Source organism: Mustela erminea, chromosome 2 (genome assembly GCF_009829155.1).
Source record: "Mustela erminea isolate mMusErm1 chromosome 2, mMusErm1.Pri, whole genome shotgun sequence".
Taxonomy (NCBI): domain Eukaryota; kingdom Metazoa; phylum Chordata; class Mammalia; order Carnivora; family Mustelidae; genus Mustela; species Mustela erminea.
Window position 1 is genome coordinate 159292875 of NC_045615.1, and position 26449 is coordinate 159319323.

The 26449-nt window shown below is 45.3% G+C and overlaps 1 protein-coding gene across 21 annotated transcripts in view; it reads right to left on the bottom strand.

Annotated features, from left to right (window-relative positions):
• Nucleotides 1-24291, bottom strand: part of CCDC158 (coiled-coil domain containing 158) — a 93829-nt gene extending 69538 nt beyond the window's left edge. For 2 of the 21 annotated variants that reach the window (XR_004283505.1, XM_032334632.1), the window contains exons 1-6: nt 23481-23653; nt 15982-16024; nt 15441-15543; nt 13728-13828; nt 8331-8474; nt 2332-2549 (exon numbers count right to left, since the gene is read on the bottom strand). Coding sequence is in view for 20 of the 21 variants with exons in the window: in XM_032334632.1 (XP_032190523.1) it covers nt 2332-2549; nt 8331-8400 (288 nt within the window). In the remaining variant the exon portion in view is untranslated. Of the gene's footprint in view, nt 1-2331; nt 2550-8330; nt 8475-12167; nt 12197-13333; nt 13440-13727; nt 13829-15440; nt 15544-15981; nt 16025-16673; nt 17726-22881; nt 23460-23480; nt 23656-24205 lie in introns of those variants that run through there. The other 19 variants (XM_032334635.1, XM_032334652.1, XM_032334653.1 and 16 more) reach the window with 19 other exon arrangements.
• Between the last annotated feature and the right edge of the window lie 2158 nt (nt 24292-26449).

Sequence of the window (26449 nt, forward strand, 5' to 3'; positions counted from 1 at the left end):
AGCAATGTCCACAATAGCCAAACTATGGAAAGAACCTAGATGTCCATCAACAGATGAATGGATAAAGAAGTTGTGGGATATGTACACAATGGAATACTATATAGCCATCAAAAGAAATGAAATCTTGCCATTTGTGACAATGTGGATGGAACTAGAGGGTATTATGCTTAGCAAAGTAAGTCAATCAGAGAAAGACAACTATCATATGATCTCCCTGATATGAAGAAGTGGAGATGCAACATGGGGGGTTTGGAGGGTAGGAAAAGAATAAATGAAACAAGATGGGATCGTACCACTATGTAAAGGTGGCACACATATAGTTGAAAGGGACAGTGGGAGAAGAGTGAGTTTGGGGGAAGTTCAGGCATCCCGCTAGGAAGGCTAAGTTGGCGGAGCCTCAGAAACATTTCAAGTAGAAATGTCAAGTAGATACATGGGTATACTAACTGGCGCAGAGCTAAGGGGAGAGGTCCGTACTAGAAATATAAGCTGAGCATGTACTGGCATGTAGATGGGAACGGAAGCCACGGGCTCACTGTTGAGTGTTTTCAGATGGTTTTGTTGGAACAAGAAACTGAAGGCAAATAAGCTCAAGGAAAATCAAGAGTTTCTCCAGGAGAAAAGAGTGCTTCAAGAGGCACGGATAATCTCCTGTGTGAAGTGTTACTGGAAAGTCAAATATGAAAAGCAGCGTCAGCAGCAACTGGCTTTAGCGTCACTGCCTCCCCTACTGCAGCACAGATCTCACGGTTACCTCCATTGTCTATTTAACTATCTCAGCCACGGACCGTACATGTGTACGCAGACACGGCCACATCTTTTCCATCTTTATACATCCAGCACCCAGCACACCTGTTGCATAGGAGGTTCGTGCTAAATATCACAAGTCTCCAAACAGCCCTGTTATTTATTAGCGATGTAACACATATTTACTGGGAGCCAATCAAGTGTCAGATTTTCTGCCAGAGGATGGACGGGGGAAACGAATTAAGACACAGTTTCTTTCCCTCACCGGTGTCTCTGCTTCATCCATCCGTCCACCCACCCGTCCCCCCTTCACGAGTGCACTTACCGTGAGGAATTAGCACTGTTTATATGCCAGATCCTCTTCAAGTCTACGAACCCCTTATGAGTCCTACCTTCCTCATCTCTGCATCACTGCACATAATACAATAGCACATGATCTCAGCACCTAATAAAGCTGTAGTTTTTCCCGAGTGTGCTTACGCAGTCTGAATGAGGGAGAACAATTTGTTAACGAATGAATACAGTGACATGACCTAAATACTGCAGCAGACGTGCACACAGGGCGACAGCTGTGCAGAGAGCGTTCCTGATGCTGTTTAGAGCAAAGAACTCGGAGAAGAAAATGCTTGAGCTGAGTCTTGATGGATAATAAGAATCTGCCGGGCAGACATGGTAAAGAGGAGGAAATGGCCTGTGCAAAAGCATGAAGCCCTAGAAAAGCACGCTACCTCCAGGGAAGAGCAAATAACATTGTTGCAATGGAGGGTGCATTTGGGGAACAGGTAGTAGATGAGGCTACAATGTACAGGGAGGGGTGATATCATGAAAGGCTTTGAGTACAATGGTGGGTTTCACTTTCAGACCACAGACTCCTGGGACCCAGTTTACAACTGTAAATCTACCTAAAGCTGGCTTCGTTCTACATAAGGTCCACTTAAAAAATTTTAGCAAATATAAAAAAAAATAGCCAATAACTTTTATATATTATTTAGCTATTATGTATACACATATATCTAAAAACCTATCCTCACAATTGCTTTGTAAAGGAAAACAAGGTATCAGGGCGCCTGGGTGGCTCAGTTAAGCATCTGTCTTTAACTCAGGTCATGATCTGAGGGGTCCTGGGATTGAATTCGTGTTACCGTGTCAGGCTTCCTGCTGGGCAAGGAGTCTGCCTCTCCTGCCCCTCCCCCAAGCTTGCGCACTCTCTCTCAAATAAATAATCTTAAAAAAATTAAAGAAAAAGGAAAACAAGATAACATGATAGCAGGACAGCAGGTAGAACCAATTGTTTAATAACAGATAAACATCATTAATTATAATATTTTGAACTAGTCAAGTTTAATTAAAATTAGCCATGAAACCAAGGCATTCTATAAACAAAATAAAAATAAGCATCTAAACTTCATGTGTTCAGTTCTTAATACTGAAACAGAAGGCATAAGCCAAATTAATAAGTTTAACCAATAAATCTATCATTAAGTGTTTCTTTTAGTAGGTTTAGGTTCTGCTTCAAGGCAACGTGCCTCCTTGCCATCCCCAAACGGCATCAAGTTCTAGAAGAAAAGAAAGAACACAACTCACTTCATTCAGTCTTCTCTGCAGATCTTTGACTTGATGTGAATATTCTTCCAAAACACGTTCGATGTGTTCCTTTCCAGGGTATGGGATGACTTTTCTAGGAGAATCGAGTTCCACTTCATATTTGGGGAAAAAAGGAATTTGTGTCAATGTCGCAGCTGAAGCCGTGTTTTCAATGATTGTGCCACGAACAGATGACATAAAAAACGGGCTTGAAGAACCTAAATATTAAAGAATGAACCAATCAACTTACTAATAAAATAGTTCTGTGGTCAACATTTTCCCAGGTGATTTCCTTAGTGAACCCCGAAGATAGTCCAGGTCTCGGGGGGAAACAGACCAGGAAAGGATTGGGAAGAGCTCTGAGAGAGACAAGCGCTAGGGAAAAGGCAGAGCTGGGAGGAGGAGGGAGTTTTCCTTGATAGCGATCAAGGGATAGCCGAGTTGAATGAGCCTTGAAGTATATTAAGGAGAAGAGAAAGGGCAGTGTAGGCCGCGGGAGCACGATAATTAACGGCGAGGCGGCTTGTGGCGGCACAGATATTCCTGACAGGAAAGAAGTAGCCAGATCCGAGAATGAAGATATAGGCCAGAGCACGAAGGACGCTGAGGTCATGCCGAGGAGCTTGACTTTTGTCTTGAAAGTCATGAGTGGATTTCAGAGTAAGAGGGTAGTTCACTAGGTTTGAGGTCTGAAAAGGCCGTCCGGCTTCAGTGTGGAGAATGCTCTGGACGGGGATGAAACTGAGGGAGAGAATCAAGTCGGAGAAGGCTTTCATCGACGCAGGCAAGACATGGCAAGTGTCCACCCTAAAGCAGAGACAGTGGGGTCGGACACAGGGTATGGACTTGAGAAATACAGGCGGGAAAGAGAAGCCTGGGTGGTGCCAAAGAGCTCTCAGGGGTCTCGCGCTTCAACCTCCAAACAAGGCTGCTTCATTTACGAGTTGAGGAGTCTGCCTGCTTCAGAGCAGGAATTTGGGAACCATCAGCATCTGAGTTCTAGTGAACCCCTGAAGTCAACGGGATGATCCAGGGGCAGTGTATAAAGGGAAAACAGAGGACGAAGAGAGTGCTCCAAGGAAACACCTGTATTTAAAGGGAAGACAAGGGAGCAAAACCCAGGAAGAGTCGCAGAAGAAGCACAAAAATATTAGAGAATTATGTTCAAGAAACAGCAATGGTTTGGACCGAGTGACTGAGAGTGTGAGATGGAAAGAGGCCTTCCCATGAGCCGGCTGGGAAGCTCCCCGGCTGAACACACAGGCTGCCCTTCATGTAAAGGAAGGAGTTCTCATGGGGCCCCGGGGAGGCTCAGCAAGTCAAGCAGCTGCCTCTGGCTCAGGACAAGATCCCAGAGTCCTGGGGTGGGGATTGAGCCCCGCATCCGGCCGCCAGCTCCGTGCGGGGCCTGCGTCTCCCTCCCCTTCTCCGTCTGCCCCTCCCCACGCTTACGTGCTCTCTCTTTCAATTACACAGATAAAATCTTCAAAAAAAAAAAAAAAGAGAGAGAGAGAGAGAGAGGACGTCTCCAAGTTGACCCAAGAGTCCAGAAAAAGGCCCCAAGAACGAGGGGGAGTGATTCCCAGGCCTGAGCGCTAATCTGGGAATGGTCAGCCTGTGCTCAGTTGGGTTTGAGAACTGGGACAGACCCTGTGCCTCCTGTTGTCCCCGTGTGGAGCAGCAGCTCTGACAGACGCGGGTCTGCCACTGGACGTCGGCTGTCACGGGTCTTCAGATGACGAACGCGACTCAGGGAGCTGCACAACTGAAAAGCTTCATCCAAACCTGAATCTAGTTTCAATAGGGATGTTCTGGCCTTTGAACGGACGGAAGCTGTAACAGGATGAGACTGTTAGGGTCTTCCTGGGAGAGAGAGAATGTGCTTTGCATGTGGGAGAAAAGTAAATAATTTGTGACCAGAGGGCAAACTGTGGTGCTTTGAACATGTGTCCATAAACGCCCTGATAGTTGTCCCTTGAAGAGGTTAACATCCCTCGTCTGTGTAAGAAAGGAGGAGCGGGAGCAGTCGGGTCAGGCACGTGCACACGTCTGCCGGGGAGGCGTGCAAAGAGACCCTGGAAGATTAAAACCGAACAGACATACAGAAATACGAAATATAAACATCAAACGATAAAACACAGAAAATGGTTCTCCCCGGGGGGCCCGGGAGGGGCGGAGATACAGCGGACGGGAGAGGGCCCGCCGCCAAACTCCACCCAAGTGCCTTCCGCTAAGCTTTTCCTTCGGAGCCAGCTCCGTGTTTTATATATTCTAAAAATAAAATGAAGTTGAACACTAACAGAAAGAAACTTTATAGTAAGTCTGTAACATGCCACTGAGAAAGACAGTTCCTCCAAGTGACTTCAGAGCGCAGCCCTCTGTGCGTGGGCTGCGAGAGAACGCCGCTGTAATTCGGGAACTCTTGTACGGACTGTGCACGAGAGAAAACGAACAAATGTGCTGAGTGTTTTGGAAACTAGAATCTCACGGTAGGGGAGATGCAGACATGGAATGAGGGAAGATGAGGAGGACCTCCATGGTACCGGATTTGAATGTGAGTCATCCATGCGAATCTGAGATTTAAAAAAAAAAAAAAAATCTATTTTGAAGCTTTATCCACTGACTGTTCCAGACAAAAATGATACCTCAGTAGCAATATGCACATGAGACTCCGGATTCTTTATTATTACTCTCTACTGAAGGGAACCTGGGCTCCTTAGAGAAAAAGCTCATTCCAGGCCTAGGGGAAGAAGTCAAACCCAGTGAGAGCCGGGGCCGTTCGGATGTGCCAGAAAGCAGGGAAGTGGGTCACGTTCTAAGGACAGGAACCAGCCGAAAAGGACTGGCCAGACACGATACAATTGAGAACCAAAAACAATAGTGGCGGGGGGCAGGGGGAGTCGGGGTACCAGGTGGTGGGTATTATGGAGGGCATGGGTTGCATGGAGCACTGGGTGTGGTGCAAAAATAATGAATACTGTTATGCTGAAAATAAATAAAAAATAAATTTAAAAAAACTTGAGGAAAAAGTAAAAATCTCTAAAAAGATATTAAAAAAAATAAGCAATAGTGGCAGCACCGCATTATAGGACTTTGAACTAAGGACAATCTACAGACGGATGGAGGGCAATAATGATGAAGGGAAAGCTCTTCTTTCCTGAGGAATGTCAGCTAACGACTATGGTAAAATTAGAAAATCAAAAATGTAATCCTTGCTTCGGGCAAGAATCTTCAATTGACACCACGACCCCTGGATAAAAACTATTTAGTACTAGGATATTCACAAACTCTTGCCAAATGAGTTTAACCCGAGTCTAAAGATGAGAAACAACCAGAGAAATCTAAAATGTCGGATATTCTATAATACAGCTAGTCCGGCCTCTTAACGCCTATGCCGTGAGAAACAACAACGGAACAAGGATGAAGGGAACAACCACTAAATACACTTCATCTCTGCTATTGTCACACACACACACACACACACACACACACACACACACAACCAAGGAAGACTTTTTATGAGGTCAACTGCATGAATTTTAATATGATTGCAAATCAGATGACATCGCACTGACAGTGATTTTCTGAGACATGATAATGTGGTGATGTAGGAAATCATCCTTATCGAAGGAGATGCATGTTCAGATTTTGAGGCAAGAATCATGATGCCTTCAATTTCAGGTAAGTGAAACAGAAATCATACATACAGAGATAAAGCAAATATAAAAATGTTGACAACTGCTGCACCAAGTGTAAGGTATTCAATGTACTACTTTTTAATAGCTTAAAAAATTTCAAAACAAAATGTTGGGGGGAATAAGAGGCCACTGAACTTGGTGAAAAAGGGAAAATTAAGTCACATTGGCCAGAGTGATTTTATTGGACTACTGGGTTCAAAAGCCAGAAGGCAGTAGTTTGCAGAATGGATGGACAGATATTAGATGTCCTTAGGAAATTAGGAAATAAAGTTATCTGTGAGAAAGAAGTGTAGGGCATGGGACCTAAGAATGGCATAATTTTGAAATAAGTATTGAGGGAAACTGGAGAGGGAACCGCCCAAGCTCGTGAGTCTCCTCTGGCAGGATCAAGGAGAGATATGAGATGGGAGACTGACTGTGACGCGGCACACTGACGGGAAATCCGCAGTCTGTATATTTTCTCCGGCAGAATCTTCCAGAAACCCAGTAGGAAAATGGAGAATGCAGTCAGCCTGATAAAGATGGGGGTTGTCCTGTAAGAGTGCAACAAAAGAGTAAGAGAAAGAGGAAGTTGAAGAGACCGGCAAGAGGCTGGCTGAAATAATGAATGATACAAAAAAGAAAGTGAGAATAAGAAGAGGTTTTAATTTAGGAGAAAATGGCAGAATCTAGAGCAGTTGTTCTCAACCCTCTTTGGAAATCAGGGTCAACTGGGGAGCCTTAAAAAAAAAAATCCACTGGTACCTAAGCCCCATTGCAGACTTATTGAATCAGAGTCTCTAGGTGTGGCTCTAAGCCATATGAGTGTTTAAAACCTCAAAAAGTGATTCTGACACGGAGCCATGGTTGAGAATCCCTCCTTCCATGAGGCAGAAGAGCAGGTGCTCTAGGAGGGAGGGAGGGACAGGGTCAGAAGACAGGAGGTTGGATTTCAGAAGTCTAACAGTTCTTGGTAATAAGAACCAAGTAAGAGAAGTGGGTGTGGCTAGAGTCAATGTCAAGGTGAGAAGAACTAAAACGGTGAAGAAACTCTAAGATGGGTCTAAGATGGGACAGTGATATCCTGGGATGATGGAGAGACAACCCAGGAGCTAAATGCGGCAGCCCCGATGAGTGCGACGGACAGAGTGTGCAGGGATGTGCGTGTGTGGAACTGGGCGGGAAGATGGGCACGGCAGCGTGGAGGGGACAGAGGCACCTCAGGACAGTAAAAGCATCCTAAAAAGCGAAGTCTTCTCAAAATAAGTGCTGAAATAAAAGTGTTTAAGCAGAACAGTAAGACAACAGATCTGCAACTGAGAATAAACTTTGGGTGCATTCTTCTAGATGAGCGAGCCAGGCAGGGCAAGCAATCGGAGTGTGCAGGCCACTGGCCTGACTGCCAGCAGGTCCGCCCTCTAGCGCTCCCCTGTCCTGCCGGTGCCGTGGTGAGCTACTTTCCCCAGGCTCCCAGCTCCTCTCCTGGGACGCCACCGAGGGAGGTGCTGGGAAGATCCAGAGGCTGCAGGACGGAGACACTGTGCACCAGTCCCTCTCACAGCCTCAGCTGGGCTTCTGGCCGTCAGTGGGCTTCTGCTCCCGCCCCACACCACCGCAGCCCCCCTCCCCACAGCCCTGCTGCAGGTGGTGTGAGCTCTTGCCTTCCTGCCCTCCTCACATTTCCTCTTCTCATGGTCCTTCTAGCCCAAGGCTGGTAGCAGCTTCCTGCGGCTGTGCCTGCCCGGCTTCCCCTATGACGCTTCGCAGCAAGGTCAACACCAACTCCTTCCCAGTTGCCCGCATCGTTCTGCCTATCTATCGCCCCTGTTACTGTTTTCCTGCCAGCTGCCCCTGGCCTTGGACTGAGATGGGTTCAGGGGGAGGCGAAGGGGCCGGAACCAGGTCAGTAGAGATGGAGGGGGAAGACGGGACTGGAGAGCCACCGCCTACACCAGAAGGAGCACGCCGGACGGGGTGGCGTGGGGAGTGGGAAAGGGTCAAACTGACGCAGGAATCGGGCTTCAAGTGGACCAGGGAAGAGAAGGCGTTAGGGAAACATGGAACACGTTGTAGTCCCTCAACATGGAAACAATTTTTAGACCAAAAAAGTAATGTAAACATTAGCTAAAAAACAGATACACTATTTTTAAAAGACTAAATAGTTTCTGCCTCAAAAAGTAGAATTTTCAACAATAAACATTCATGACCACCATCTGTGCCCTGCAGTAAAAACCAAAATATACTAAAAAACAGCAGCCTGAGTAAATATCATGAAGGCTATTTAATTCCAATGTTCCATTTCGTTTGATAAAGAACACACACCTCCATTGGATGTGACACCACTGCTTGATAAAAGATCTTCATTATTTGATTCACCGGCTTTTGGTTCCATATTAAATACTGCTACCTCTTCTTAAAGAATCTGGAAATACGAGTGCTTCCCTGTTCGATTCTTCTGTTTCTTATCTATAAAAGAGAGGGGTTCGATCTTTATTAATAAGGTATTATGAGAACAAAATTCATAGTAGAGGGACTGACTTCATTCATATTTCAAATTTAGTAATAACTTTTCGCCAGAAAAATATTTATACATAAATATATTATCACTACATAAAATGAGTGAATAGAATCTTATTTTAGAAATTGTTGCTTTTAATATCTAAGTAGCTTACTGAAGACAACCTGAAAATCAAAACCTAATTCTTTAATTACAACGGTGATTAGAACTCTAGTGACATTGTCAAATAATGGTAGAAAATATCTCCTTAGTGAAAAGTCACAATCAGTAAAAAGAAATAAACTAAAAAATAATAATAAATAAAAATAAATCCCAAATCAGCAAATTGGAAATCATTACTAAAAGCTGAAAAACTTCTTTAATGTCAAACAGTGCTCATAATTTTAGATTAGGCCAAGAGGACTCCTGGGTTTGGAGAATGATGGTGGTGGCCTGATTCTCAATCTCACCCTCATCCTCTGAAAACTACTACGAAATCAGGGCGCCTGGGTGGCTCAGTTGTTGGGGTCTGCCTTTGGCTCAGGTTGTGATCCCAGGGTCCTGCGATCGAGTCCTGTGCGGGCTCCTTGCTCGGCTGGGAGTCTGCTTCTCCCTCTGCCCCTCCTGACCCTGGTCGTGACTGCTCTCTTTCTTTCTCTGGCAAAAATAAATAAATAAAATCTTCAAAAAAACAAAACAAAACAAAACAAAACCTATAAAATCAGTAAGGAGGACAAATGAATAAAAGCACATGGGTTCTATGCCTTCGGCAACCCAGATGACAGAGGATAGTACAACCTTCAAGTTATCTGTTAGCAGAGGCAAAATGTGTTCCCAGATTGCTCCTACTGCCCACCCGCCAGCCCCGTGGGCATGTAGGCATGGAGAATGGGAGAGGCGAGGCTGGAAAACCTAAAAGGAGCAGAGGACAACGGAGGGCTGAAAGCAGCACAGACTTATGCACCCCAGAAAGGGAGCAGGAAAAGGTTGCGACTAGGTAGTCCATAGCCCCGGCTACTGGGTGATGGCTTGCAAGTGAGGGGACCCAGAAGTAGCACCTCAGAGGAGCACTGTTTCTGGAGAAGAAGAGGTGATCTCCGCAGCAGGCATGGTCACAAAGGAGGGAACAGGGACAGTTGAGGCACCAACAGACAAAAAGAAGCAAGATAAGCCAAACCTCTTTCGACCCCCCACTCATCCACCACCACACGCTACAGAAGGTGCCCGGAAGAGGGAGGGCGCCCTCAAACTCAAGCCTGTCCACAAGACGCAAGGACTCGATAAAAGCAGGCCACGTCCACAAAACTACTACAAAAATATCAGAAAATGTGAATAAAATCTGCTGATTAAAAAGTGTCCCCGTCTCACTGCACTGACAAACATGAAGTCAGAGAAAACTGTAACGCTACTGGTGCAAACCCGATGAGATATTCTCAAGCCAGCATTTGAGCATGTGAAAAATCAGCCTTGAATCAGAAATGTCAAACCAAGAAACGCACCAAACAAACAAGCAAACAAACAGGAAGGAAGGGAGAGTTGGCTGAGCTCAGGAAAGAAAGAGAAGAAAAAGACCATATTGGACCAAAAAAGAAGCCCAGGTTACAGGGGACACCAAGGGAGAACAGACTGGAATGAAAACTTAATCAGGAGAACAGAAGAGGAAAACAAGTGAAAAGGCGGAGAGAGGAACTGAATGAGGCGGGGGGTGGGGCAGGCAAAGGAGCCCGGACATGGCATCGCCGGTGCCCTGAAGAAGAAAAGCCAGGACAGTGAAATGGAGCTATTATTTCAAACTATGACCAAAGAAAGTTTCCTAGAAATAAAGGAAGGCCTGAATCTACTATACCTTTTCACACTAGGGAATAGTGACCAAGAATGATGAACTCTGAGACATACCCTAATAAAACCATATTAAGAATTTAAAGATGGAAAAAATCCTAAGGGCCTTCGGGCAAAAAAAAAAAAAAAAAAAGAAAGAAAGAAAGAAAGAAATAATTTACAAAGGCAAGAACATCAAGATGGCATCATATTATGCAAAAAATAACATACAAAGCAGGGCAATAGCGGAGCAGTATTTTAAAGAAACAAAAGAAAGTGAAAACCAAGGACACTATATCCAGCCAAGATTTTCGAAAGAGTCAAAGCCACAGAAGAACAGTTCTGAATGTGCCAGAACACTGTATGCATGCGCCCCTTCTGAGGAATCTGCAAGAGGAGGTGAGCTTCATTGGACCAGAAGATGACAGGTGAATATGGCAAATTGTGAACAACTGGTGAAAATCTTTTGTTTTCTAGTTTGAAATTTTCCAAAATGAACTCTGGAAAAAAGATGAAAATAAACATAAAAAAAAAAAAAACCCAAAAACAGAAACCCACATAGGATGCCTGGGTAGCTCAGTAAGTTAAGCACCTGCCTTTGGTTCAGGTCATAATTCCAGGGTCCTCGGATCGAGTCCCGCATCGGCTCCTTGCTTAGGGGGAGCCACTTCTCCCTTAGCCTGCCATTCCCCCTGCTTGTACTTTCTCTCTCTCTCTCTCTGACAAATAAATAAATAAAATCTTTTAAAAAATAACTGGAGAAAGTGTGCAGAAGGTCTGATGGCTAATGTTACCTATTCAGTTGTAAAACCAAAACTAAAACATGGGTAGAGTGATGGCACTGAAGAATAATATACAAATATTATGTGTGTGAAAAAAGATAACAAATGTAACTTGAAATGGGGAGATAAGAACTAAAAAAGGGGAAAAGTAGAAGACGAGTGGTTGTCAAAAAATACCATTTAAAATGACAGAAAGCAAAGAGTTCAGTAAGAGGAAAAAGGGTCTGTTTATAGGTGTATTACAATAAGTATTTATGTGAAGGTTACCACTAAAATAAAAATACAAACCCTCTTAAGTGACAAAAATCACTTTTTTCTATAGAGCCAGATCAGGGAGGAGCGCCAGAGAGGGATGGCGGGGGAGGGAGGATCTCAAGCAGGCTGCATTTGGAACCCAGCTGGGAGCTTGGATCTCACAGCCTCCAAGGTGCCCCAACAAAAAAATGTTTTCAAAGAAAAAGGAGAAACATTAAAAAAAAAAACAGTAAATAAAATACATAGTAGTTTTATCCCTAGAATATAATGTAAGAAAAATGTGACAGAATATAGACCAAATATAAAAGTCATATCACTCAACATGATGGGACTTAACTTGCCTATTCAAAGGATTTTGAAATCAGCTCTTAAAAATTTCAAGTCTTTCTCTATACAAAAGGACACTTAAAGGCACTGATTCAAAAAGACTACAAATAAAGTGATGGACAAAGATCTGCCAGGAGAATGAAAACAGTAAGAAAGCACCAGTTAAAATCCTGATACCTACCAGACCAGGTAGTCCTCAAGGCAAAGCATCACATAAGACAATGTGAGAAGCCACAGCCCACAATAAAGGTACAACCGACTTTCTGTGCCATTTAACCCAGCAGCCCCGTAGATAAAACATCCATTACAGGAGATGCAATAAGGGCTAGAAACAGTGATAACGAGACCTTAACAGGCTGTTCAGTATGAGACAGGTCACACTGACAGAAAGTAAGTAAGGATATAAAAGATTTAGAAGAAATCCTCACCACGGTAGACTTCAATAAGATCAAACAGGACACTCGGTAACGGAAAACATACCTTCCGCTCAAGCACACATGGAGGGAACACTGACAAGGACCAGTAATATTCTAGGGCACAAATAAAAGATCAGCAGGCTCCACAGGCGCCTGAGTGGCTCAGCTGGTTGAGCAAGGGACTCTTGGTTTCTGCTCAGGTCATGATCTCAGGGTCCTGAGATCAAGCTCCGCGTCAGGCTCCACACTCTGTGCGGAGTCTGCTTGGGAGTCTCTCTTTCCTTCTCCCTCTGCTTCTGCCCCCACATCCCTGGCCCATGCATATTCTCTCTCTCTCTCTCTCTATCTCTCTCTCTTTCTCTAATACATAAACCTTAAAAAAAATAGAAAAGAAAAGAAAGATTAGCAGGTTCATAAAAGTAAAAATGTTACAAACATTTTCTGGTCATAAGGTCATAAAACTAGAAAGGAAAAATGAAACCCCAAAGCAAAAACGCCTTTGTACTTAGAAATTCAAAGACCTCCTATTAAATTACTGTTGTGTGCTAAAGAGCATATAAAGGGAAATTAAAGAATTTCCAAACAATAAAGACAATAAGCACAGTACGCGAGCATCTGAGACACCATAAAGTGGTGAAAAAAGGAAAATTCCTGGTCTTACACACTTGTTTCAATAAAAATGAGAGAATGACAAAAAGTGAACGAAATTTCTAACACAAAAAGAAAAAAAGCAAAACAAAAGAAAGCACATGATAGGAAATAATAAAGATACAAACAGAAATTACTGAGGTAGAAAACAGAAAAACAATAAACCAAAGCAATGAATCAGAATCCCGAGTTTCTTGGAAAAAACTAAAGACATACAGGCAAGGACCATCAAAATGATGGGAAAAGGAAGATCATATATGACATACTGCTTATTATTTATACAGTAATTTATGACTGTAAGCATAGAGGTAAACATTTTATTTTAAAGATTTTACTCATTTATTTGTCAGAGAGAGCGAGCACAGGCAGACAGAGAGGCAGGCAGAGGCAGAGGGAGAAGCAGGCTCCCTGTTGAGCAAGGAGCCCGATGTGGGACTCGATTCCAGGACGCTGGGATCATGACCTGAGCCGAAGGCAACTGCTTAACCAACTGAGCCACCCAGGCGTCCCAGTAAACATTTTTTTAAACCCTGTGAGCTAAAGAAATTTTCATTGAACAGAACTCCATTTTATTTCACTCACGGTTTCTCCTTTTTGATTACTGAAGTGCCATCTGTCAGAACCACAGTTAGATAAACTCTACTTTAATGTGTTTCGTACTATCATTTTTAGGAAATTAGTAGCAGATAGGAAGACATTCCATGAAGAATTAGAAGAAATGGAATGTTAGTCAAGATTGCTAGGCAATTCAAATGTTCTAAATAGAAGAGATTGCTATGGTGGTGGGGGGCTCTCATTTAAACAAGTTTTATCATGTATTTGCTGTATAATATAACTTACACACTAAAATGTTGCATTTGGGGATTCCTCAGGATGATGAAAGACACTTAGAAAATTCAAATTACTGAGAATGTGAATATTATAAAATACAGACAGATCAAAACCACGGAGGAATGAGCAGGACAGGGGGACTCACAGCCCAGTGTTGGGAAGCCACGCGTTCACTGATGCTCTCTGCTGGAGACCGAAATTCTGGTATCAAGCAGGAAACAGAACCTACGAGTGAGGTAAGCAGAACTGAAATCGAAAGGTGGAGAAGAGATAAGGGAAGAAAGAAGGAGGTTTGACTTTAGAATAATCTGTTATGAAAAACCAAGCATGGGGGGCACTTGGGTGGCTCAGCCAGTTAAGCATCTGACTCTTGGTTTTGGTTGGGGTCAGTGCTCTCATGTGCGCTGGGACCAGCTCTGTGTGGGCTCTGCGCCCAGCGGGGTCTGCTCCAAGATTCTCTTCCTTTGCCCCTTTCCGCACTTGCATTTTCTCTCTCTCTAAAACTAAAACATAAATCTTAAAAAAAAAAATTGTTTATTTTGGATTAGATGGTGAATGTAATAAACTCATTAATTCAGTATCCCCCGATAGGTAGTAAGCCACTGAAGAGTGGCAGACCTTTGCGGGGAAATTGTTTCCTTAGAAAATTAACAGTTAAAAAAAAGAAAAGAAAAATAATCGTTTAAAGAAGACAGCATAGGTTTATTTACTTAAAAAAGAGTTTCTAAATTTTTAAATAAACATTGATTTTTAAAGATGTATAGTACTTCTATTAACAAAATCGGTCTTTAAAAAAGTATTTGTAATTCACATTTTTACAAGTTTAGACTGACTGTAACCTCGATTTGGTCAAATCACTCAGGGTTTCTCTACTTTCATGACAGCGAGAGTTGAAACATTATTCCTAGTTTCGAGTAGAAAGCTTATTAAATTACTAAGGATTTCTGGCAAAAGAAAGTGTTCTTTTGGCCACAATAAGATAAAAGTCCTAACATGCTGCATTTTGTCGATTTGGGGATCATCACACATGACTGACATGTGTTTGATCAAGTCTCTGAGCGCAGGACGAAGCTGAGATCTTGGCCTCTTCAGGTTTGCCCAATACTGACTGTGAACAATTCCCCTGGATTTAAAATTATGAACAGTTTCACATTGAAAAAAGCCTTATATTTCTGACAAGTTAACGGCCAGGTGAAGATTCTACTTTGGTAATGCGATTGCAGTGTTGCAGAAAAAGCCTTAGAAACTACAGACCCCCCAAAAAGCCTTTTTACCTCAATTGAGACTTTCTGTCTCAACTAATGACTCAAGCCCTTAGGCTGCCGAGCCACCCCACTTTCCACAGAGGCCCGGGGCTGGGGATTTTACAAAATGGGCCCATGCTCTCAAAGAATGAGTGTGAAGGTGTGTTTTCCTTAGAATGTCTAAGGCAGCCCCAGACTGCAACGTACGAAGGCTGGTGCCATCTCCGAAACGCAGTGAGGACGGTCAGTGCCACCTTCACTGCCTGAGTCTCACTGTTACACGCTCTTTGACCTCACAGGGTCTTGATGTCTGCTCTGTCCATTGCTTTCTTTCTCTCCAGAGGTTGTTCCTTGACTATCAGGTCTCAAATCCTAGCTCTGTGATCTACTGGCTTTGTGACTGTGAGGACAGTAGTTAAGCTCTTCAGGATGGAGAGAGAGAGCGTGCACTTCATAACCCTAACCCTAACCCCAACCTCGCGTGCAGCCTCACGACACAGCGCGTGCCTCGTCCGTACGCACCTGCTGTCACACAGCAGGATAACGAAGCATGAACAATCCTGTCTTCATGATCTAGGGAGAGAAGCTGTTAAGTTTCAGATGCGTCCACTAACCTCAAAGAGAGTGGGTTAAGCAGCACTGAGTAAACACAGGGATATGACCATCTAATGCAGAAGGAAGCTGTTGAAGACAGACTCCACTAGGACACAGCGCTGTCTTGTAAAGAGGCAGAATGAAAGGACAGGATTTAAAATCAGGAAACGTGATTCTGTCACTGGCCACCTGTGAGAGCAGGGGCAAATCTCTTCTCTCCAAGCCTCCGTTTCCGCCATTACTAAATGAGAATGCAGTTGTTTTTCAAGCCTTTTTTAAGCAGAGGAAGCCTTTCTTTAAATCGTCAGAGCCCCAACTACACACCCTCCTCTCTGCCCCAGAGACACCTTTATGGAACGCAGATGCTCTGCTGAACGGTTTGAAAACCGCAGAGAGAACCGTGTGGCTTTATTATCTTACATATTCCAGCCAAGACATTCAGCAAGCTCAAGGCTTCCGGCTCTAAAATCAATTACATATAGGCATAGATACAATAAATTAATGTATCGGTTGTGTATGTTCACAATCATTAAATATAATTCAAAGTAAAACAAGAGATACCTTAATATATGGATATTCTTATTTTCACTTATCCTATTAATACCTGCAAAAGAAAATATTTCAAAATCGGTATATTAACATATAACCATTCTTCATTATCTAAAACATATATTTTTTTAAGATTTTATTTATTTATTTGACAGAGAGAGAGAAAGAGATCACAAGTAGGCCAAGAGGCAGGCAGAGGGAGAGGGGGAAGCAGACTCCCCACTCAGCAGAGAGCCCGATGCAGGGCTCGATCCCAGGACCCTGGGATCATGACCTGAGCTGAAGGCAGAGACTTAACCCACTGAGCCACCCAGGCACCCCTAAAACATATTATTTTTTAAAGTTCAATCGCAAGTTCATTTTCATCACCTAAGATCCTGACAATACCTAACACACACACAAAACCACCACCACAACCACCACCACCACCACAACCTTTGAGTTCTTTTTCCTTTGAGCATATCTTATATATGAAAGTCTATTTGAATTGATAACCTACGACATTTACCCAGGCTATGTTTGCACAATGAAACACATGCTAGCATATGCTCCCTAGTGATCCCGTGCTGATTTTGGTATTATAGATCTCACACGCATTATCATGATAATGCACCTAGTAAACACCTTGCCCAGAACTTTCCAGACCAGACCTTTCTAGGTATAGTCCGGACTGACTTAAATAGACCACCTCAATGTCTTCTCACCATTTAGATTGCTTTTCAGTGCTCAGAGATGCCTTGACCAGGCAACAGTTCTTGGGCTTGGTCAGAAAAGTTGCTGGGCAGAATTCCTATCTGGTGAGTCAGAAACAGGTCTATACAGTTTAAGCAGTAGAGCTGAGATGACAAACCACCAAGGTTTCCAGCATATCTCAGTGGAGTCTAAGAGCACAGTTGCCATGTTGGAAAAATACTGGACAACATCCCTTGAGCAGAAGTAGGACTAATGAACAGAAGGAGGTAGGTTCTTGCACAGGGAGGAGGTGGACTTTCTAAGAGCCACAGCACCTTGAACGTGTATGTGGAGAACATCCTTGGGAGGTGTTCAAGCTGAGAGGAGGTGAGCATTTGCTGGGATGACAACTGCCACTGGGTGTCCTCGCAAGGGCAGAGTGTGGCCTAGAAGATCGCTAAAATCTTCTCCAACTTGGACACTCTATGCCTTCCTATGGAAAACATCCAGCAGATAGAAGACCGCAGATATGATGACTTCTCACAAGGGATTTTAGTTAACAGCAGAGCCAGATGGGGGCAATCCACTGCTGCCAGCGGTTTCATGCAACTTTACTAAAAAAATAAACTTGGGGCTCTAGATAAATTTGAACATCTGTTCCTTACCACCTCTGCACGTATGTTTATGGTCATCTTAAATTCATTTTATCCCACATCTGTCTCTTCATATTCCCGCCAAATCTGCTTTCTAGGGTGTTGTCAGATAGAGACACCATAAACCCAACCTCCCACATTAAGACATTTCGGTGTCTTAATTCTTCATCTATGCAAACTCCACATGCACTCAGTCACCATGCTCTGTTGAGTCTATCTCTGCAGGATCTCTGAACCCAGCAAAGACGACTTGAGTGCGGTCCTTAAGTCATGAGGAAGGAGAGCTCGTATATGAAATTTAGTTAATTTTACTCCTATAGTCTTTCATCTTTAAATCAGGTCTTGCCAGATGTGCTACAGAATACTTCAAAGGGATCTTTCTAGCGTCAGTTTCTTACAATCTTTAAAAATTTCCTTTCGATCTTGATAAAATCCCAATAGTTCATTTTTGCCCTTGCTTCCCTTGCCTTTGGTGATGTTCCTAGGAAGATGTTCCTGTTGTTGAGGTCAAAGAAGTTGCTGCCTGTGTTCTTCTCAAGGATTTTGATGGATTCCTTTCTCGCATTGAGGTCCTTCATCCATTTTGAGTCTATTTTCGTGTGTGGTGTAAGAAAATGGTCCAATTTCATTTTTCTGCATGTGGCCGTCCCAATTTTCCCAACACCATTTATTGAAGAGGCTGTCTTTTTCCATTGGACATTCTTTCCTGCTTTGTCGAAGATTAGTTGACCATAGAGTTGAGGGTCTATTTCTGGGCTTTCTATTCTGTCCCATTGATCAATGTGTTTGTTTTTGTGCCAGTACCATGCTGTCTTGAGGATGACAGCTTTGTAATAGAGCTTGAAGTCCGGAATTGTGATGCCACCAACTTTGGCTTTCTTTTTCAATATTCCTTTGGCTATTCAAGGTCTTTTCTGGTTCCATATAAATTTTAGGATTATTTGTTCCATTTCTTTGAAAAAGATACTTTGATAGGAATTGCATTAAATGTGTAGATTGCTTTAGGTAGCATAGGCATTTTCACAATATTTATTCTTCCAATCCAGGAACATGGAACATTTTTCCATTTCTTTTGTGTTTTCCTCAATTTCTTTCATGAGTACTTTATAGTTTTCTGAGTATAGATTCTGTACCTCTTTGGTTAGGTTTATTCCTAGGTATCTTATGGTTTGGGGTGCAATTAAGGAAACAGTTAACAAAAGCAAAAGACAACTGACAGAATGGGAGAAGATATTTGCAAACGACATATCAGATAAAGGGCTAGTGTCCAAAATCTATAAAGAACTTAGCAAACTCAACACCCAAAGAACAAATAATCCAATCAAGAAATGGGCAGAGGACATGAACAGACATTTCTGCAAAGAAGACATCCAGATGGCCAACAGACACATGAAAAAGTGCTCCATATCACTCGGCATCAGGGAAATACAAATCAAAACCACAATGAGATATCACCTCACACCAGTCAGAATGGCTAAAATTAACAAGTCAGGAAATGACAGATGCTGGCGAGGATGCGGAGAAAGGGGAACCCTCCTACACTGTTGGTGGGAATGCAACCTGGTGCAACCACTCTGGAAAACAACTTGGACGTTCCTCAAAATGTTGAAAATAGAACTACCCTATGACCCAGCAATCGCACTACTGGGTATTTACCCTAAAGATACAAACGTAGTGATCCGAAGGGGCACGTGCACCCGAATGTTTATAGCAGCAATGTCCACAATAGCCAAACTATGGAAAGAACCTAGATGTCCATCAACAGATGAATGGATAAAGAAGAAGTGGTATATGTACACAACGGAATACTATGCAGCCATCAAAAGAAATGAAATCTTGCCATTTGCGACAACGTGGATGGAACTAGAGCGTATCATGCTTAGCGAAATGAGTCAAGCGGAGAAAGACAACTATCATATGATCTCCCTGATATGAGGAAGTGGTGATGCAACATGGGGCTTAAGTGGGTAGGAGAAGAATAAATGAAACAAGATGGGAGTGGGAGGGAGACAAGCCAAAAGTGACTCTTAATCTCACAAAACAAACTGAGGGTTGCTGGGGGGAGGGGGGTTGGGAGAAGGGGGGTGGGGTTATGGACATTGGGGAGGGTATGTGCTTTGGTGAGTGCTGTGAAGTGTGTAAACTGGGCGATTCACAGACCTGTATCCCTGGGGGTAAAAATATATTATATGTTTATTAAAAAATAAAAAATTTAAAAATTTAAAAATTAAAAAAAAATTTCCTTTCAAATCAACCCTTCTATCATATCTTATTCAAATTTGGAAGTCTGAACTAAAGCTGGCACCCAAAGCCCTTTCCCCTGCCACACACTGTGCCTCCGCTGGAGACTACCTGCTGGGTCTCCGGCTCTGGCAGGACTCTGCTTTTATGTATGCTCTCCTTTTGGCTCTTCCTCTCCTTCTTAGCAAAAACTTCCAGTTCAGATTTTAGGGCTGTGGGTGAAGAGATTCAATACTATACCGGGGGTGGCGATGTACATTGATCCAGTCCCTAAAATCAGTGTTCGGTAATAAGGGAACAAAAACTGCCTAATGGCTCTGAAAACAGTAATTTACTATAGAGGACTATATTTGGAGGATATGCTCTCCTTACTCTTTCCACATCAAAAGTAATAAGCTTCGGGGCACCTGGGTGGCTCGGTGGGTTAAGCCTCTGCCTTTGGCTCAGGTCATGATCTCGGGGTCCTGGGATCGAGCCCCACTTAGGGCTCTCTGTTGAGCAGGGAGCCTGTTTCCCCCTCTCTCTGCCTACCTGTGATCTCTATCTGTCAAATACATAAATAAAATCTTAAAAAAAAAAAACATTAAAACTGGGGCGCCTGGGTGGCTCAGAGGGTTAAAGCCTCTGCCTTCAGCTCAGGTCATGATCCCAGGGTCCTGGGATTGAGCTCCGCATCAGGCTCTCTGCTCGGGAGCCTGCTTCCCCCTCTCTCTGTCTCTGCCTCTCTCTCTGCCCACTTGTGATGTGTCTGTCAAGTAAATAAATTTTTAAAAAATTTAAACTACCTATGAATCTTTTAGAAATATAGATAGAATTTTGGAGAGGGACTCAGTGCAGTGAAGAAAAGGCCACAGGCAGTGGTCCACAGAGAGGTGAGGTTACTTCGGTCAGGGAAGGTCGGGGAAGGCCTTTCTGAAGAGGTGACATTTGAGCTGAATGTCAGAAAGAAGTCACCCCCACAGAGGACTGGGGAAGCTTCTAAGAGGAAACACCACATGCAAAGGTCTTGAGATGAAAAGGGCTCAGCGTCCGCTGACGGATAGGAAGGAAGCCGCGAGGCTGCCGTGTAGACGAGGTGGGGCGAGAAGCCTGCCTGTGGACAGTCAACTGTGGGTCACGCCCAAAGGAGCGCTTGTCGTCAGTTTGTCCCCTAAGTTACCCTGAGCAGGTGGTGGTGAAGTTGGCAGCGTGTAGAGCTCACGGTGCCGTGAACAGGACGCCGGGTTTTATTCTAATTACAGTGGAAAACCACTGGAGGATTTTAGTTGGGGCGTGTGCTCTTCCAGCAGGCGAGTGACAAACACACCGAGCGGAAGTAGAGGCCAGTTGGGAGGCCACTGGAGTAGCCCAGCAGAAGGACTAGAACCAACTCCAGGGTGGGCCGGTGGTCAAAGGTGGGCTGGTCCTGGGTTTGGGAAAGGGGACTGACCGCAAGTGGGTATGAAGGGTCTTTTTTGAGAGATGGACATTTCCTAAAACTGAACTGGGATAATTGCACCACTCTGTAAATTTACTAAAAAGCACTGGATTTGATATTTAAAATTAGTGAATGCTGTGGCATAAAAATCCTATCTCAAAAAGCAGTTCAGAAAGAGAGCAGACGGGCTACTCATCGTATGTACACTGCGGTTATGCTCTGCGGAGTAAGAGTGGGATGCTTATTAGCTGCCTGGGTCCTAGAAGTCAGTCAATTAAACCCGAACACTGGTTCCTACACCACGAAAACTCCAAAGTGTGTTAATCTCAAGATGACTAGAGGTTGCTTTCAGCCAGATTTTAACAACCGCACACATGGAAGCACTTCTGTATCGCCTACTTTCCCTAGGTTTGGACCTCAATCCCCAGGTGTCTACAACTGTAATTTAATATACGTAAGTTGGACACCCATTAACGTATTAGTTAAGAACCAAACTTAAGTCAGCTTTATTCTCTTAACCAGAGCAAACAAGTGATATATTAATGGGAATACAAATGAGAGTCCAAATACTGCTTGAAGTGTTAGACTAGTTCTTTCCTATGCACCTAATTTATTTTCACTTCTGACCAAATTTCTTTTTCAACTCTTTTCCTTGAGATTTACAAGGTTCAGGAAAATATTTGGTAGTCTCCACTGCTATTCCCGTCACCGCCCAGCTGGAGAGCTTTGAGATATCCATCAGTACAGGACGGATTTTAAGTGATATATAACAATTAACATATAGATTAGTTTCCTGTAGTTGCTGTAACAATCTGCGACAGCTTGGTGGCTTATCATAATAGCTATTTATTTTCTCACTGTTCTGGAGGCTTAAAGTCCAGAAGAGTCTCGTAGGACTGAAATCAAGGTTGCTGGCAGGGCTGTGTTCTCCCCGGAGGCTGTAGGGAAGCATCGATTCCTTGCCTCTCTGAGCTGCTGTGGGATCCCGGCACCACTCACTGACTCCTGCTCTCATCACCCGGCTCTCTGCCTGTGGTGGAACTGCGTTCTCCTCTTCTGTCTCTACAAATCGCCTCCGTCCCTCTCTTGTGAGGACACTTGGGTATGCGTTTAAAGTCCACCCAGATAATCCAAGAAAATTTCCCCATTTCAAGATCTTTGACTTCATTATATGTAAAGACCCTTTTTTCCTTATAACGTGCACAGGTTCCACGGATTAGGACCTGATATTTCTGGGTGGCTTTAACTCAACCTAATGTACCATACGATTGGGGCCATCTGGTTTGGGAGTATGTGGTTCACAGAAGCCCGATTTAATAAACTGTGCAGTTTTGGGCGCCTGGGTGGCTTACTGGGTTAAAGCCTCTGCCTTCAGCTCAGGTCATGATCCCAGAGTCCTGAGATCGAGTCCCACATTAGGCTCTCTGCTCAGCAGGGAGCCTGCTTCCTACTCTCTGTCTCTGCCTGACTCTCTGCCCACTTGTGATCTCTGTCTGTCCAATAAATAAATAAAATCTTTAAAAAAAACTGTGCAGTTTTAAAGCGCATGACTGCAACACACTAGACAACATCCAGTCTACTTTGCAAAACACAACAGTGAGGACTTTGCACGTGCCAAACACACTGTCCATTTCTGCCCTCAACTTACTTGGAGAGGATAAGAATATATCTAGGGCAAAACGAACATCTCACCTACAGCACAAATAGGTAACTGGGAAAGACTGAAAGCAGTAAGTGCGGTAAGAGGAGGGAGGGCCTGGTCCCTCCCGCCCTGCCGCCCACCACCCCATGACTTTACACACAGAACAGTCCTGCCCACTCGTGTCGGCGACGCGCGGTGGGTGCTGCCCCGTCTCTCCTGCATCATCCGCTAAGAGAGAAAGCAAGAAGGGGTTGCCGAGTCATAAAACCTGAGAAATAGCGACAAACCGCATTTTTCTTCCACCTTCCCCTGACCTCAAGGTACACCAAGACGCAGGAACAAATCCTGCAGCAGCCTGCGGGCTGAGCTGGGGCAGAGTTCTGTGGAAAGGGCTGGCCTCGAAACGGTGACTTTCTGCCCGATGCCGGTAACGGGGCAGAGCCAAGGGCTTAGTGTCAGGTGCGGGGGGGCGGGGGGCGCCGGCGGGAAAAGCCTCCCGCAACACGGATCACAGTCCGGTTCCGGACGCCAGGGGCCCCTCTGTCTCCATCTCCGTGTCTTCCCTACCCCACGGGTGTCCGCGGAGGCGGGGCACGAGCAAGGGCCAACAGTAACGCGGGGCGGGCGCCGCGGTCATTACCCCGAAGCGGACCCGTCTGGCGCGGCGCCCCCGCTCCCGGAGCCGCAGCCCGGTGCCCCGAGGTCTTGCGATCCCGAACACAGCAGCCGGCCTTTCCGTTAGACCCAATTCACCGGGCCTCGGCCATGTGCGAAACAAACACAAAGGTCCGGAAGGTTCCAGAAACGACGATGCGCCGCTGCGGGCCCCCCGGAGCACGACCCGCCGCGCCGCGCCCGCCCCCGCCCCCGCCCCTGCGACCCGCACCTGGTCCTACGACCCCGGCCGCATCCCCGCGGCGGCCGCACCTGCGTCGACCCGGCGGCGGCGGCGGGGGGCGCTCTGCCGCCCCCGCCTCCGCGCCTCCGCGCCGCCCCTCGCGGATCCGGACTCGGGCTCGGGCCTCCGCCCGCCGCACGCGAGCCGCGCGGGCGACCGTTGTCCCCCACCCCCCGGGCGTGCGTGGCGGGGGCGGGGGGTGCAGGGGGCCGCGCCTCCCGCCCCGGACTCCGCCCCCCGACGCCGTCGCCGGGGCAACCGAGAGCCATTCCCCGCCCCCACGCCTCCCCCCGCACCCCGCGGGACCGCCTGCCCCGGAGCCCCGACGGCGGGGGCTGCGTGCATCCCGCCCGCCGGCCCTGCCCCCCGCCGACCCCGGACGCGGGCCTCCGCCTGTCCTCGCCGTCCCTCCAGGCCGCCCCCGTCTCTTCGGCCCCGGCGGGTCTCGGCGTCCGGCTCTGTTCCCGCTCGGCGCGCGCTCCCCCGCGCCCGCGGGCCGTTCCCGCAGCTGCCCCGCAGCGTCCTCAGTTGGTGCCGGCGCACCGCGAGTGCCGCGTCCGCGGAATCCCTCACGGTCGAGCCCACCGGGCCTCCCGCTGCCTCCCCGTCCCGCCTCAGCTTCTGGCCCTTTCTCCGCCCCCGCCCCGCATTTCCCCGGTGACGCCTTCAAGTGGACGGAATCCCCGACTTGCAGCTCGCCCGGCCGTGCTGACCCTCTGGACCGGCCCGCAGGGTTCCAGCGTGTTCTCAGGACGCGACCCTCTGGCCCGCGGAGAGCGCTTTCCTCCGCGGTGTTTCCGCTGCTCCTGTCCTGTCTCGTACAGACTTGATGGGATCCAGGGATGACTCGCTGAAACCTCGCGGGGCCGCCCAAAGGAGCGCTCAAGTGCAAGGACTCCAGAAGGCCTGAGTGCGTGGACGCAGCCTGTTGTAGTACGATCAGCAGTCCCAGTACACAGGCACCTCGGGGGATAACTGTGTATGTCGAAATTGTCTGCAAATATGAATAAACCCTACATTGCTTAATGTAATTGTGGGTTTTAATAAGATAGTATCAAGTGCCACTAAAGATTGCTTTTTATCATAACTGTAATTTAAATTATTTCATTTATTGACCCAGAGAGAGTTAAGAATGTCTATAAACTAGTTTTTTTTTTTTTTTTTTTAAGATTTTACTTATTCGGGGCACCTGGGTGGCTCAGTGGGTTAAGCCACTGCCTTCAGCTTAGGTCATGATCTCAGGGTCCTGGGATCAAGCCCCACATCAGGCTCTCTGCTCAGTGGGGAGCCTGCTTCCCCCTCTCTCTCTGCCTGTATCTCTGCCTACTTGTGATCTCTCTCTCTGTCAAATAAATAAAATCTTAAAAAAAAAAAGATTTTACTTATTCATTTGACAGGGAGAGAGAGAAAGAGATCACAAGCAGACAGAGGCAGGCAGAGAAAGGGGGAAAAGCAGGCTCCCTGCTGAGCAGAGAGCCCAAAGCGGGGGCTCAATCCCAAGACCCTGAGATCATGACCTAAGCTGAAGGCAGAGGCTTAATCCACTGAGCCACCCAGGCGCCCTAAAATTAATATTTGAATAAAGAATGAAGTCATAGGTATTACAGGGAAAGGTAAATCCTTTTAAATTTTGGAGCTAGACAGAAAGCAATTTTTAATTTTTTTGTGTTGTTTTAATCCTTATTCCATCAAAGCATGAGTATTCTTGGGGGTGCCTGGGTGACTCAGTGGGTTAAGCCTCTGCCTTTGGTTCAGGTCATGATCTCAGGTTCTTGGGATCAAGCACCGCGCTGGGCTCTCTGCTCAGCGGGGAGCCTGCTTCCTTTTTGCCTTCTTGTGATCTCTGTCCGTAAAAAAAAAAAAAAAAAAAAAAAAAAAAAAGGCATGAGTGTTCTTATGGCAAAAAAAATATTTTGGTTACTAATATACGATTTCCATTGGAGTCTTATGTTTATATTTTTTTGCCAGACCCTAAGAACTAAGAAAGTTCTTTCTCTCTCTCTCTCTCTTTTTTTTTTTTTTGAAGTCCTTAATTAGCATAACGTGTTAATTAGAACTGTATAAAACAGGGGCGCCTGGGTGGCTCAGTGGGTTAAGCTGCTGCCTTTGGCTCAGGTCATGATCTCAGGGTCCTGGAATCGAGTCCCGCATCGGGCTCTCTGCTCAGCAGGGGGCCTGCTTCCCTTCCTCTCTCTCTGCCTGCCTCTCTGCCTACTTGTGATCTCTCTCTATCAAATAAATAAATAAAATCTTTTTTAAAAAATCTCAAAAAAAAAGAAAAAAGGGACGCCTGGGTGGCTCAGTTGGTTAAGCAGCTGCCTTCGGCTCAGGTCATGATCCCAGCGTCCTGGGATCGAGTCCCGCATCGGGCTCCTTGCTCACCGGGGAGCCTGCTTCTCCCTCTGTTTCTGTCTGCCCTGTGCCTGTGCTCGCTCTCTCTCTCTCTCACAAATAAATAAAATCTTAAAAAAAAAAAAAAGAACTGTATAAAACAGTTTAGGAGTTCCTGGCTGGCTCAGTCAGGGGAGCATGTGACTCTTGATCTCAGGGTCCTGAGTTCAAGCCTCAGGTTGGGTGTAGACATTATTAAGGAAAATAAACTTAAAAAAAAAAAAAACCCTATTTAAAACCACATATATGTATGAAATTATGTGCACTGAATTTTCTTATACGATTCTCTGCATTTGAAATGTCTTGAAGATTTACTTCTCAGTATTTTTTATACTGAATTAAAAAGAGTTTCTTAGCTTTTAAAAGAGAGAATTTAAAGATGAAGGGGTGCAGGTTTCCTTCAACATTCACTCAGACATTTCACATATATTCATAAAGTGCTTATCACATGTCGTGTGAAGGTGTTGAAAATATAGCCATGAACCAGATAAAGTCCCCCTCTTCATGGAGTTTGTATTCTTGTAGAGGAAGAGAAACAGTGCACTAAGGGACAAAGGGACAAGTTC